Genomic DNA, 15,926 nt, shown 5'->3' on the forward strand with positions numbered 1-15,926 from the left:
AACATCGTAGAACTCTGAATGGACAATGAAATCTTTTCAATTCCCTGTGGCTATTGATGTTACAATTTATTAGACGAATAGCAGCCTGCTTGAACATAATACATACTGTTCAAAGGAATTCTATTCTTTGGGAACATTGCTACTGCTACTATCATTACCAACTTAATTTTATTCAGTCAGGACACAACCACAGGCATTCTTCGAGTGAGGAAGACAGTCGATTTTACATGTATAAAGCAAGAAACAAACCTCAATGGCATACAAAAGCCACCGTGACCGGAGAAGAGCGGGTTTGGTGGGAGGACAATTCCAACGCTTCAACACATCTGTTCTTCTAATCCTTAATCCCACAGAGTAGAATCAGTATTCAAAGACGTGTTTTTAGCTCAGCATCAATCAACTGGTTGCAGCAAACTAGAGATTCATACTTCCCACCTGAAAGCATTTAGACCACTGCGGGAGTTGTGCATCCAAAATGAGTACTTCTTTTGATACTCTTGTTTGGTCTCTGAAAAAGATGAAAGGCAAACATACCTTGACGCTAGGCTTCCTTGCACAGGCACCACCTGCCGATGCTTCCCCTTAAAATACAGAACATAAGTGCAGAACATTAGACATCCGATGTGATATGCATCTGCTGTCATCATGCTATATCATCTAGTCCAGTGAGGACAGAATCCTGATGATTCACTTGAGCTTCACAGCAATCTTATCTTTTTGGAGGAATTTTCAAGCATCAATGTTATTGCTTCCAGTCTAGCAAGGAGGAAATATGTTAGTAAGCGTATAGACTATTCTATAAAATGATTCGCCCTGAGGCCATTTAAAGCTCCTGCATCTAAAGATCTAAATCCATAAAAATTAAAGGTCCCAGGTAGATGTAAGACAACATGAACATATCAAAGGTGACAGCCAAAGCAGAGTCTACAGTTCTAGTTGACCAAAAAACACAGTATATGCTTTCCATGAAGAACAGCAATTGCAGTCCACAGACAACCACTTGGGCACTTGGGCTCCTGCCTTGCTGACAAACATGCTGTAGAACATTCAAGCTACCACTTCCATGACCACCACATGTACAGATGCAAAGTTGGGAGGGGAGCCCATACATGCATGTCTTAGACATTGAATGTGTATGCATGCAATTATGTTTTCTTGTAAATGCTTTATGATAAGATGAGACTGTGAGGTACATGCAGAAAATATATAAACTGAGAAGTATCAGCATCAAGTAGTTATAACAAAATACAAGGTAATTAAGAAAGCTTGACAAGAAGCTGTTCTCTACAGAAGATTAGAATCACAGCAAAACACTTGTAGTAAATCGTAACAGTTACTAATGTTTAAATAGACTACAGCCCCCAAGTGGACAAAGTGTTGGCTCTTATTAAATGTATACGCATATGCATAACAAAGCCTAATGAGACAACCGAAATGAGCGAAGTAGGATATCCTCACAATTTCCCTACTTTAAAAAGATTGAAGGCAACAAACGATTCTGTTGCACTCAACAAACTAATATATTTATGATGCAATGAGCATTTAATATTTTCAAGTTTCAAGATAATAAATTTTAAATTTAATTCTATCATTTAAAAAAAATGATTTGTATCTTAAAGATAATTATTATGAAAATTAAAAACCATTAAGGTACAATATAAAATGAATTTAATATGTATTATGATTTATATTTAATTTTTAGTAAATCATGACTCACTAATTGGGTAGTCGAGGGATTCAATCTACAAGGTATCAATAAAAAGGGAAGGAAGATTGATGGGATATTCTAGGTTTTGAAACATTCTCAAACTTTTGTATTTAGAGCTATTAGCTCTTAGTATGTCTTGGAATAGAGAGTTCCCTACATCCTATATCTCACTTATTTTCTCACCCTCTTTTTATCTCATCCTATTTGTTAACATCATTTGATATTAGAGCCTTACTATGCTCTTGGAGTACATCATTCTTATGGCAACTACATTACAGCAAAAGAATGATCGTAACCATATAGAGATAAAAAAGAATGTAAAAATTGAAGCATTAAGAAGACAAGTTGAAGAGATGCTCCTAGAATGTCAAGAAACTTATGGCTCTAGAAGCTCATGGACATGGAAGTGATGAATTCAAAGACATAAATCCCCTTGCATCCAAAGAAGTTATAGGATACTCATCCATGGAGAGTTTGACTTCAACCTAAAGAGTTTCTTGATTGGCTTAATGTTATTGAGAAATTCTTTGAGTACGAGGAGATACTCGAAGATCAAAAAATAAAATTAATTACTACAAGACTTCGACATTATGTTTCAATCTAGTGGGACAAGATGCAAAAAATATTCCTTCAAAAAGGGAAGATGAAGATTTTATCATGGGAAAAGATGATATCTCGGTGAGAATTTTCTTATATTTGATTATGTTCAAACTCTCTTTTCACAATTTAACAATTTTCAGCAAGGTAGCAAAATCATCATCGACTACATTGAAGAATTTTACAAGTTGATGGCCTAAAATAATACTCAAGAGACATAAGAACATCTTGTTGCAAGATATGTCGACAACCTACGAGTTATGATTTGAGATGAAGCAGAGATACAACACTATGGAGGTTATTTGATGTGTATCAATTTGTGTTAAAAGTGAAAGCAAAACTCGCTAGAAGTGGACCAAAGAGGTATTCTATTGTTTTTTTACATTCCTCTTCTAAAGTTGGCTCAGCACATTGTAATGCTAGTGGAACAAAAGCTAGTGAAATCATGAAAAAAATACATCTAAACTAACTCCTACCAACCATGTAGGGCAATCTAATAGCACCAGTCATCTTCCTACTTGCTTTAAATGCAAACAAATATGACACTATGAATTGAGTGCCCAAATAGATAAGTTAATAGATGAGTTTATTTTGTCGAAGAAAAGATGACAATGAATAACTTGAAGATCTTGATAAACTAATATATGATGAATACCCCGAGGAGGCTTCCAAAGAAATTGCACTTGAAGAACTTCCAAGTGCCATACCTCCTCTTCAAGACATTCAACATCGAATCGATCTAATTCTAGGAGTAATCTTGTCAAAACAAATCTACTGTATAAGAGTTATATTAAGTATGTGCATCGTTCCGGCTTCATTAACTCCAAAAAATGATGGAATTTTACAGATGTGCATCGACAATTGAGCTATCAACCAAATTACGATAAAGTATAGATTTCCTATTCCACGCGTCGAGGATATGTTTGATATGCCTATTGGTGCTCAAAATTTTTCTAAAATTAACATTCAAAGTGGTTATCACCAAATCCGTATTAAACAAGGAGATGAATGAAAAACTATTTTTCAGACTTCAAAAGGTTTATATGAATGACTAGTTATGCCATTTGGACTTTAAAATGCTTTAAATATCTTCATACGGGTAATGAATCAAATTCTACATCATTATATTGGGAAGTTTGTTATTATTTATTTTGATAATATTTTTATTTATACTCGCAACAAACTTGATCATATTGAACATTTGAGAACTATCATATCAATCTTGAAGAGAACAACTCTATGCAAATCTTAAGAAGCGCTCTTTCATGACCTTTAGCCTAGTTTTTTAGGCTTCATCTTAACCCTTTACAAGTATCCAAGTAATTATGAGAAGATTAAAGCTATTCAAACTTATCCAACACCAACATCCTTATAAGATGTTCAGAGTTTTTGTGGATTGACATCTTTTTATTATTGATTTATTCAAAATTTTAGTACTATTACAACTCCTCTAATTGGGGTCTTGTGTGCTTGAAAGTGGGCGAACGAAAAAAGAACGACACAAAAAAACAAAAGAGAGAGAGAGAGAAGAGAGAAAGTTAAGGCTTCGAGGTTTTTGCTAGACGATCAAATAACTAAACTTCGTCAGCTTTGGTCCAAATTTTATGTGGAGAATTCATGCAACAAGCTCTATAATCCTAATGGTGTCAATCTACGATTTGTACTCTCTAAGATAATTTTCTAATATACCCACTTAGTGAGACTTGAACCTTTCCTTTGATGAAATCCATCTATGGTGATGATGATATGTTATTGTTGAGCTAAGATCTGTGTTCTTGATGTTATGATGATCCTTTAGTTATTCCTGAGAAGACTTATTGTAAATCTATTATCATTATTGACGATAGTGGAGGTTTAAAATGGACTATGATCCCATGGTTTTTCTCGTATTGGGTTTTCCACATAAAAATTCGATGTCTCACTTTGTGATTGATTTATTGTTCTATTATTTATGCTGCTCTGGTTAATAGTTTTTTGTAATAAGTTGATATTTTGATGAGCAACCTATTTTGACACAAAGAGAAAGAATTATTCTATTGCAATAATTTTTCCCAACACTAATTTGGCTAATCTTCATCCATTATTATTAAATTATTACTCAGAGAGGATTCCCAAGGAGAGATAGGATCCTCTATTCTTTTCTAACTAGATTTGATTCATATTTTGAAATCTTTAATATTAAAATTATTATAATTTTATAATACATAATAATACTTTAATTACAAAATTTTATGATTAATATATAATAATAATTGATTTATGATGTTAAAATGTTTTTTGACTTATAATGGTCTCTTATGCTTAAATGAATTTTAGATTGATTTAATTGTTAAAATTTTTATTTTAGATTAAAATAATATTTTGAATTCATTTAATATATGTATGTTTTAAGAATTATGAGTGAAATTTTATTATTTAATTATTTTTAAATTTAAGACCATGAATTTAAATTATTTAATTCATGGATTTAAGTTACTTTTTAATAATTTAAAATATTTTTAAAAATATTAAAACCTAATTTGATAAGAGAGATTTAATTGGGGTCTAATCTAAGTCAAGTTGATCTGCCAAACTAGGTTGACCTAGCCTTTCTAACCAAGTACAGCCTAGACCTTGTGGTCGAGCATAATCGAACCCATATAACCAGACATAACTCAGCCTATATTGTCAAGTATAATACAATCCATATTGTTTGGTACAACTAAACCCATGTGGCATATACAACCAAACTCCCATAGTGAGGTGAAGCATGACACAACCAATGTGGCCAAGTATAGTATAGCCCATGTGATCAGGCACGACCCAACTCATATGGCTAGGCACGACCCAACTCATATGGCCAGGAATGACTCAATGCATATAGCTAGAGATGACACAACTCGTGAGTCAAGCTTGGTCTAGCCCAAGTTATGCTTACCTAACTATGCGATTAAGGTTAGGCATGCTTTCAATCCTCTATCTAATCCATTACACCTCTATCCAACATGCAACCTAGGAGAGGCATATGCCACACATATGACTAGTTGAAGGATTTGGTGAGTCAATTTAGTATGGACTAGCTACGCCTAGTCTAACTCCCCTTATTGATTTAAGGTCACTAGTTGATTAAACCAAAACAACTTGATCAATCAAGTCAATTCTTGGTGATTTGAAACCAATTTGACTCATTCAAGCTCATTTAACTTAAATAAAATAAATTAAATACAAATTAGACCATACAATGATTTCAGGTTTAATAAAGATTAGAGATCAATTCAATTAGATCCTAATTAAATTTAATCATGCTTAAGTCAATTGGACAATTCCAATTAGGAATCTAGTTGGTTGAGGATTATTGAAATACTGATGTCTTTATGTCTTTATGATTTAATGAATTTGAAAGTTTAATATGAATATATCAACAAAAACTAATTAATAATTTTTAAATATTATTAAGATTAAATTAATGATATTAATGTTATTATTATTATGTAGTATATATGATTATGTTAAATGGTCCATATTAAAAGTGCATCTAATGAAAGGAGATACGAGCCCATCACATTGCCAAGCCACCAATGGACTTTGTTTAACAAGTCATATATCAAGCATGATCTCTTATGATATTTTATCATAATATTTCTTTAACTATATGCGTGAATGAATAAATGAATATAAATTAATGATCATGATTGATTATGTATCCCTGCCAACTACAGGTAAAGCAATTCATATTAGGGATTAACTGATTGTTAGTTATGACGACTATCTATTCCTCCGTCTGTTGTTAGGAATGTCTCTACTTGGGCAAACAAGGAATATTACTTCATCCACTGTTGGGAGAAATTTATCTCGTGGAGTATACCTCTCTATCAACTATTAGGAGGGTACAGTATTATGTGTGATATATGCTTATTGTTATATGTCATTTAGATATATAGATAGTGACTAATGTATGATTTTGTTTATTATAAAAGAATTTTATTTTAAATATATTTTATAATGAATTGATATATTATCAATTCATATTCAATAGTTAATATTTGAATATAGTTCATGTATTTATAATGATTGTTGATTTATTTTTATTTTATATTTATTTTTAGAGTAACCTATTAATTCATAGTAAAATTGAGATTTGGGTGGAAGAGATTTTTTAACATTTATAGTCCTACCAAGAATATATGATCTCTTTCAATTAAAAAATACTTGGTATTGTAAAGATAAAAAAATTAAATTCAAAATATATAAAAAAATATTTTTTTTGTAAATTATATATAATAAAATGATGATTTATATTTTTTTATAAAGTCAAGGTGGGACAATTACAGTTATTTTGAAGAATCCACAGAATAATGAGCTTAATTTATGCAATGACAAAACTGACAAGAATCACATGTTATCAGATAAACATAAATTCAATTAAACTTCTCACAACCATATGCTTCAAGGAGAGTGCTAACGAAAAGTTTAAACTCTGAACAACAAAATCATTATATATAACATTGAAGAAAAAAATTGTGTATATAAAAGCTTTCGAGAAAGTGATGATCAGAGAATATATAGCCATGCAAGTCAACAGCTTAGGCGAGCATCTGAAACTGAACCAGTCTTAACTCAAGTTTGAGCCAATATATACAAACCAGAGTTGCGTTTTCTGCATTAGCTTGACTCGACATAAATTCAAGCTTGGTGATAGCAAAGTGGCAAGGTGTACATGTATGTGTTAAACTTAAACCCCTTGGCATACTTATGCCTAGCCCTTAAAGAACTAGTTATAACACCTCATTATACACTCACCTAATTCAAATAGCCTCAATCTAAAAGCTGAACAATCAAGACTCCAGATAATGACACTTGCAAGAAGAGAAATCGATGTAATAATTGCTCTATAAATATATAGTGATACATCTAATGACAAATTAAAATATTATCGTTCATAACAAGCTAATGCTGAGTTCATTGACATCTAGTCCATCGATCACTCATCTTCAACCAGCAAAAGATGGCTGCTAATCAAACTTAGTATAGAAGTAGGACCGAATTGGAGTCCTGTTGCATCAATACCTGGTTGCAATATCAACGAGATACTGAACAGGGGAGTCACACACTTATATTCATTTCATGATTCATTCTGTTTAGAACTGTGGATTCAATCATGCAAAGTTAATGTATACAGACCTCAAGTTTGATGTTAGACCTTACAGGAAGGGTTCCTCCAAGGTTGCAAATTCATCGGAGACTAACTTAGCATACATCACTGCTCTAAACATGAAGAAGTGTAAAAAACAAAATAACATATTAATTATTTTTAGAAAATAGGAGAGTGTGGGTAAAAATATTAGAGATGAACTGACTAAAAGATATTGGATTAGGAGACATGATCAGATCTAAACTTCATCAAGAATCCCAAGAAGAAAATGGGATCAGGGATGACAGTTATCAAATTAAAAGGAAAAAAAAATAGAGGATGTTGTAAAGATCTATTTACAAGAATAATCTTGTAGATCAAGAGCCCCCATTGGATCACATGATGCCATGTCTTACAGCTAAAGAGACTGATCCATCTAGATGAAGATTATGGGTCGTCAAGAACAAGATTTACTAAACTGTGCAATGATGTCAGCTTTTGTTCAGAGGATAGAGAGGTTAGCTTAGCTATTAAAGACACTTTTACAAGCCTTTTCAAGAGTCTCAGAAAGTAGTTTAAATGATCCACATGTCTAAGAAACCTGACACACTAATCAGACCAAAGAAGAGGCAATAAGATGCAAATAAAAGATCAATCTGTAGTAATTAGCACTGACTTTGATAAAATCTCATGATCTCACACCTTAGGAAATATTTTAAGACAAATGAACAAGAATACAGCATACAATGTTAAACGACTGTTTATATCCTGTTGGGAAAAAAAAAAAAAGAAACTCCTCATGGTGATTACAATTTGGTGCATAGCACTAAAACCCTACAACGAACAATAGCCAGTAGGCTGAAACACTATTTACCAAGATGCTATTTTCTAAAGCAAAGATGCAATTGAAACAAATGCTTTAGAGAACCATCATTTTCATCCACTATAGTTATACAAAAAAGACATCTACTCTTACCCAGAGTATCTAGCACACTTATATTATGCTAGAAGCTCCTCATTGGGAAATGTCAATTCACGGTAAAAAAGATCTGAGGTGAATGGTGGTGCTCTTTATTTTGCAACTCACCAAAAAGCTTATCAGGTATCAGCCAGTGTCTGACATTTGCCATCAGTGTAAGAGCTTTTTGTTTGTTGTGCTGATGACTTTTATATTTGTCACTTGTGACATTTCTTTGTAAAAGAAAAAAAAATAAAGTAGTGCTTCTTGCTTTAAAAATGCATTTCGGAAGATGTAGCATATCATATACATTTATACAGGTTATGTAGTTATATTCACAGTGTACTGATCAATCCTAGATGATATCTACAGTTGACTATAATTTTGCTCATCCAAAAAGAAGCTCGTGCTCTCAAAAAAGGTCAACGTGAAACTGCATAAAACACACCCATCCCTCAGACATTGAACCATCTACCTATACCCATCACCTCAGACATTGAACCCACCCAACCCTCATAGAAGAGGGATATTTTTAATATCTTGATATGGGATAAAAGAGATTGTATCTTAACCATTTTAATGGGGTAACTACTGAGCTTCAACAACATATGAGATGGAAAAAAGCATATAAATCCAGTGAAGTTGGCTGACCTTGAGAGCATAAAGAAGTTCTTCAAGGAACCGCCTCCTTCCAGTGATCCAATTCACTCCACCTAGAAACAGAAGAACAAACTAAAAGAAATCATCGTTCTTGCAAGCCTTCGGTTTTTCACAGTGACATCCGACAAAAGAAACCAAGGAACGAGGAAGGGAAAAAGAAGTGATGGCAGCTAAAGAGATGTCCACGGATCAAGATATTATGACTACATGACTTATACAGTCAAAAGAGAACAGATCTTTCACCAATAGAGAAAAAGCCACGAGACGTCCGACATGAAACAATGTACTGAGACTATAATAGCGCCCCAAATATGGAAACCTCAGACTAGGTAAGATCTGGGAAGGCAAGTGAGATCTCTCCTTCCTCCTTATTGGTTCCTGCAACCTCCACACCCAGTACATCTAAAGGTGGAGTGCAGGGAAAGGTAAAGACTCAGCACAAGAATTGTGAAGGTCACCAAGAGCGAAAAGTCCAACATAAGAACAAATAGACAGCTATAACAAAAGGGTTACCGTCAACAGATGAACAAACAAGCCAGAAAGCAAGATCTTGTGAACAACGACTACAATGGGAGATAGGAAACAGAAAGGAGAAACTTGAATCTGTCGGAAAAATTCGATTTTTCCTCTAGGAACTACGAGACGGCGAGAGCAAATCCTTACCTACACAAAGAGGAGAGAAAATGTTTCCAGGAAGTCGCAGAGAGAGAAGAGAAAGGACCAGTCAAACAGTGGTTTCGTTAGTCCCGCACAGTGCGCAGGAAATGCATGTACCCGCCGTGCTCGCCTCCTCTATCCGACCCAAATCTGGTCCGATTCTCGACGAGGGAAGAGACGGACGGTCGCCTCCCGCACCTCAAAAGTCGCGCTCTTCCTTTCAAAGCTCAACTGATACAGCTTGTTCTGCTCCCCAAACTTTCCCCCAACCGTCACAAGAAACCACAGAAAGCAATAATTTCTCCAGACGCGGTGCAAGAAAGATACAGTTCGACTGAGAAACGTACGTACAAGCAATTACTTCGCAACCGGCCTTGGAAATCATCCGCTGCGTTGTACGCTCACGCAACATCTGACACGCACAAACAGAAAGAGAAGAAAGAAACGAGAGACGAACAGCTGCAGCAAACCTAATAATAATAATGAATAAATGTCAAAAAAACGCTCGAGATAAAGATCTCATCTTTTGTATCTTTTTCCCTTTCATCGCTAAGAGGCGACGGAGGGTGGAGCTCATGATGATAATAAAGGTTGACAGGAAGAGAAGTGAGCACGCAACGGAAACAGCATCGTATCATACCATTGTCCTCCGCCCTGTGCTCACTCTCTTCTGTCAACCATCCGTTTTCTCATTCTCCTTAAGTCTCATTTCTTGACCTTAAATCTCGATCTTTCTTTCCCTTTTTTTTCCCCTCCACACAAGGAATTCCACCCCAAAGCCTCCCTTGTCAGATCTGAATCCTGTCGATAGTCATATCGCAAAAGAAATAGAAAGAGAGAGGATCGTCACGACAGCAGCAGAAGCCGCAGGAAGCCGCAGGCAAGAAGAACTCGCTCATCTTGTCGTTATAAAGGGTGGGGAAGAAGGGAAGGCGGTGACGGGACTCGAGCTCTCTCCATCTAATTAGATGATTAGAGGGACGTAACTAAGATATTAGCGGAGAGGATTACGAGGCGAATGAGGTAAGTAAGCCGTTGTCGAGAGGGCATTGGTGGAAACCTCTCGTGGTCTCGGGTACTACTTGCGATTTGACCCACTGTACTCGTGGCGGCTGCAGGAGGATGATGACGTGGGGCCCTTTGGGAATCCATCGATGAGAGACGCTGATGGGGACGACGTACTGGTACCCGCCTCCAATCCCTCCGATTTAAAGGAATTATTCTCGGTGCCCGCCGTCGATTACTCGCTCCCGGGCTCGGGATGTGGTTGGGGCAGCACACCGTCGTGGGACCCATCTCCAATCAAAATATAGGTATGAAAAAGGGGTAATCTCCACTATGCTGCCGACGATTTCGTTCGTTGTTTAGCAGATAAGTCATTTTGTTTCATATATAAGGTGAATTTTAGATAAAATTCTTTACACAGATATGTCTAAAGTTAAAAACTATAATTAAAATTATATATATATATATAAATAAAAAAACAGTGTTTTCATTACTCGAATATTTAAATAAAAAAACTTTCTAATTTCGGATGGTGGAATGTTCGGTCCCCATCGCCTACAATTTGTGGATAGAGGAAAGAGACCGCCCATCACCCGAGAGAAGGGTCAAAGCTAGCGGATGCAGGCAACTTACTACTAACACCGTTGGGTGGAAATTGTGTCACACGTGGACCATGATAAATGCTACAGAGATTATTAATTTTTATCCAATTTTAGGTGGTGATCATTTTGGGAGGAATCCTCAAAATCAATCAATTATAGTAAGGTGATGATATAACTATTTTTTTTAATGAGTAAAAATTTGACACACAAAGCACAGTGAGTTCGGTGATGCTAATACATCAATCAGAGATGTCATGTCAGCATGACATTTAAAGAGAGTATTTATGCTGGAGGCACTTAATTATTTACCGATTACATTAACAAGACAAACATTTACTTTGAAAGAAAGAAATCCTTTCTCGACTGAGTCATGACTCTAAATTCCCTCGAGTTGGATCGCTGATCATGATGGACTATAAACGTTTGTGCAAAGCCAATGATTTCATCGACACCTGGCTGCTCTTCCTGTGTTCGTCAAGTGCGTGTGTGTGAGAAGAGGTATTGCACTTGCTGACGACGATAACGATGACAGTATTGAGATATATATGCAGTTGTACACAGAAGAACGGAGCAGAGAGAAACGAGTGGAAATTGTCGGTCAAGCAGCCAATCATGCATGAATACGTACTTGGATGAGCACATGAGGAGGAGACAAGGACAGGTCAGCGGCTCATATGTACTACGTCTGCTGCAATTATCACAGCCACGTGGATCATGTAGATTGAATTGACTAGGCGAGACATCCAATGGTCCACACTCAGTCCAGTGGGTGCCACATCAATTTCATAACGATTATGATAAATTACGTGTGTGTGTGTATATATATATATATATATATATATATATATATATATATATATATATATATATATATATATATATATATATATAGTGATTCATAAAAAAAATCCATATTTTAGGTATTTTCTAAAGGATACATTTTCCTTTTGTTTTTTCTCAGATAATATTTCTAATTTAAAATAACTAAAATATCTCTCAAAAGTTTTTTGATTAAAAATTTGAATCTAATTTTTATTAGTTTTCAATTGGTGTAATATTTTCGTTTGGCTTATTTATGATATTTTTAATAACGTTTATAGTGCCTTATTGAGATATTAAAAATACTGTAAGAATTATTGAAAAATATTATAAATGACTTTATATTTATATTGTACCATTATAATACCATAGTTTCTCAAATAATATATTTTTTTAATTTAAAATACATAAAATACCTCTCAAAAAAGATTTCATTTAATATGTTTTTTTTGCTAGTTTTCATTTATTTAAAATATTTTTCAATAGTAATTATAGTATTTTATTGAGATATTAAAAATATTATAAACGTTAATGAAAAATTGACTTCATATTGCATCACTTTGATTGTCATTCTTCATATACCATTATGATATCATAGTTTTAGGTTTGTAGTTAGTTTAGTTGAGATAAGAAATATATTTACATCATTTATAATATAAGAAGGTCTCATAGTATTTTTATTATAATGATCAAAACATTATAATAAATCAAAATACTATAACATGTAAGAAAATTTTTAGAAATAATTTAAATATTTTTTAAATTAAGAGTACTGTTTTAAAAATAAATATTACTGATCAAAAAATATTTAAAATATATTTTTAAAGAAAAACGCTCATATATATATATATATATATATATATATATATATATATATATATATATATATATATATATATATATATGAAAAAGTACAAACCAAGTCAACAAGTCCCTCCCAAACAGTCAACATCGTCAATCTTTGGCTGCTCATGTGCGCTTGACTTGAACGCGCACGCATTGACTTCCATTTCGACAGCCATCCACCGTTTATGGACATGCACATGAAGACTAGCTCCCCGCACTTCCTCCATGACCTTGTCCTCGATCAGAACTCCATCTCTTTCTCCAAATCTCCACAACATCAACCGCGTCAACATCCACGAGGCCCCATCTATGGACATGCACATGAAGACTAGCTCGCCGCACTTCCTCCATGACCTTGTCCTCGATCAGAACTCCATCTCTTACTCCTATTTATGTCCCTGTTTCCTGCTTCTCCCGTTCCCTTGCAAGCATGGAGCCGATCTCCGTCGATCTCGATCTCAGCATCAGCTCAGTTCGGTTCAGTGGCAAGTCTGCGGTGAAAGCCAAACATGCCGACGACGATGTGAGTCAGCATCTTCATCAACGATGTGCGGTATGTATAAGCTTTCTTCTTTGCTCAGAGCATTTGTTTGACTAAGGAGATCTGATCTCCGTCTTCTCTCGACTCAGGTTAAAGCTCTCGAGGCGGAGCTCGACAGCGTGAACGAGCAGAACAAGGTGCTGAAGGAAACGCTCGCCGCCATGGTCGCCAAGTACGGCGCACTCCGGCGTCAGATGACCAATCTGTTGCCCAAACACACTTCTTCTGAGGGAGGGTGCGTTTCATCAGGAACGAAGGATGCGGCCGATACTGGCATGAGAGTTAGGGAAGGAGAGCATAACCCCAAAGTTTCGAAGCTGTATGTTCGCACTGATCCATCTGACTCGAGCCTCGTGAGTCTCCCATACTTCCTCGTCTATGGCTTCTGCTTCCGGGACAGGTTATTGACATGAAGCTTATCTCTGTGCTGTTCGCTCAGGTGGTGAAAGACGGGCATCATTGGAGGAAGTATGGGCAGAAGGTGACCAGAGATAACCCTTGCCCAAGAGCATACTACAGATGCTCCTTTGCTCCATCTTGTCCGGTCAAGAAGAAGGTAGATAAACTAGAGATCGATCAAATCAGTTATGGAACGATCAAAGGATGAACTATATCGATCTTGTGCATCACAGGTGCAAAGAAGCGCAGAGGATACATCCATGTTAGTGGCTACGTACGAGGGCGAGCACAACCATGGCCAACCTTCTCATCCCGGAAGTGTACATGCACCGAGACACTGTAGCTTAGCTTCCGATCGATCCCACGCATCGAAGAAGCATAAGCAGGACTATTTGGTGGAGCAAATGGCTGTCTCCCTGACGAACGACACAGCTTTTAAGACCGCTTTAGCTGCTGCCATTTCTGGGAGGATGTATCGATCATCTTCTCCAAAGTAACAGCCCGCAGAACTGTTTCCTTGTTATTTCATGTGGTATGTGGATAAAAATCTTTTGGCAAGAGGTTCCTTGTGGATCTACAAAGCTCATATAACATCCATCTTGATCAAGCAAGAGTTCTTGATGTTGTGCAATCAAGACCGTGGTAGTGAAACAATCAACACACACAAACTCATCGATGACTTCACATCTTGAATTTGATGTATCTGATATATAGCTCATGTAACTGCGTGGACAGGCAGCAGACATTACCTAATTGGATCATTCAAAGGAGACCAACATGTAAAGAAACCAAGTCAAAACACGTGTGTGGATGGATTCCTTGTTGAAGGTCAAGAATTGGGACTGCTGTATTTGGAACAGCTTCCGCCTCCCTCCTCTTCCTATTTCCAAGCAGTGATCTAAATCAACGTGCTCACTGTGCTTGCTACGAGGACTTGTCATGGATGCCCAACATGGACATACACGATGTCTCCCAGCATCCTAAACTTCGGTGTTCTTCTGACCAACAACACGATGGTCGTGCATTAAGAGTTTATATTTCAGTAAATAATTTAAGAAAAATAACTTTTTATTACAAAAGAATACATATGATTCTACTTCATTTAGAACACCTTATGATGATCATGAACTGCTTGTATAGTATTCAGCTGATGGCGAACCATCAACTAATAGTTAGATGATTCAATAATAATTGATTTAATCGATATAATTCCAAGCAAGAAAAGTTGAAATAAGGAAAGATCAAAGAAAGAATATTTTTTTTTATCTCTGAATAATTAGGAGTAGCATCAATAGATGATAAAAAGGAAAAAAAAAATAATCATTTAATATTATATGGACATATCATATTGAGGCATATAGGTATTGTAGTGAAAAAAGTTAGATAATTAGTATTAGTAGTACTCAAAGAGATAGAAAGAGACCAAAGAAAATTTTATTAGAAACTATAAATAAAAAATAAATTTAATATTATTTTTTAAAATATTTTTAGAGAGTTAATAATGGTAAAATATTCATATATCCCAAAAAGTTAGAATTTTTGGCTTGCTATTTATAATTTTATTGTTGTTGTTGTTGTTGTAACAAGTGGTGGCATCTACAATAATAACCCAATCAATCTCACAAATTGTATATGAGTTGTCTATAATAATAGCCCATGGGTTCTATGGTAAAAAAGCCCATTAAAATTAAGGAAAAAAAGTTTATTTTTTGGGATCTGCATCTACCTAATCCACTTAGATCTGAATAGAATACTTATAATTGGGTTTGTGTTTCAAAAACCAAAGCATATTTATGTTACTTGAATGAAATAAGACTAATTTCAATCTCATTGCTAGTCCTACCTATAGTCAATTTATTTTGATAAAACAATCTTTTTACTGAGCATAAATCACTGTATAACAATTCATGTAATCTTCTACAAATTAATGATGTGATCATAGTTTAGTACTGTAATTGTAGAGAGAGAGAGAGAGAGAGAGAGAGAGAGAGAGAGAGAGGTCGCAAACAGATTGGGATCCTTCT

The 15,926-nt window shown here is 35.2% G+C and overlaps 1 protein-coding gene and 1 long non-coding RNA gene across 6 annotated transcripts; one reads left to right on the forward strand and one right to left on the reverse strand.

Moving 5' to 3' along the window:
- Positions 1-47: 47 nt before the first annotated feature.
- On the reverse strand, positions 48-10,655 carry LOC135605423 (uncharacterized). Of its 5 annotated transcripts, none has more exons than XR_010484442.1 (5): positions 10,331-10,655; positions 9,697-10,160; positions 9,025-9,086; positions 535-756; positions 48-453 (listed from the first exon to the last, which is right to left on the reverse strand). It is a non-coding gene; the product is annotated as an uncharacterized LOC135605423 (long non-coding RNA). The 5 variants fall into 5 exon arrangements; XR_010484440.1 differs by having other exon boundaries at positions 54-453; positions 9,697-9,948; positions 10,042-10,652; XR_010484439.1 differs by having other exon boundaries at positions 54-453; positions 9,025-9,105; positions 9,697-10,649.
- A 2,737-nt stretch (positions 10,656-13,392) lies between these two features.
- Positions 13,393-14,399, forward strand: LOC135604807 (WRKY transcription factor WRKY71-like). The gene is made up of 4 exons (XM_065094457.1): positions 13,393-13,515; positions 13,593-13,856; positions 13,943-14,059; positions 14,136-14,399. The coding sequence occupies exons 1-4, from the start codon at positions 13,393-13,395 to the stop codon at positions 14,397-14,399; spliced, it is 768 nt and encodes a 255-aa protein (XP_064950529.1).
- The last annotated feature ends 1,527 nt before the right edge of the window (positions 14,400-15,926 follow it).

Source organism: Musa acuminata, chromosome BXJ2-2 (assembly GCF_036884655.1).
Source record: "Musa acuminata AAA Group cultivar baxijiao chromosome BXJ2-2, Cavendish_Baxijiao_AAA, whole genome shotgun sequence".
NCBI lineage: Eukaryota > Viridiplantae > Streptophyta > Magnoliopsida > Zingiberales > Musaceae > Musa > Musa acuminata.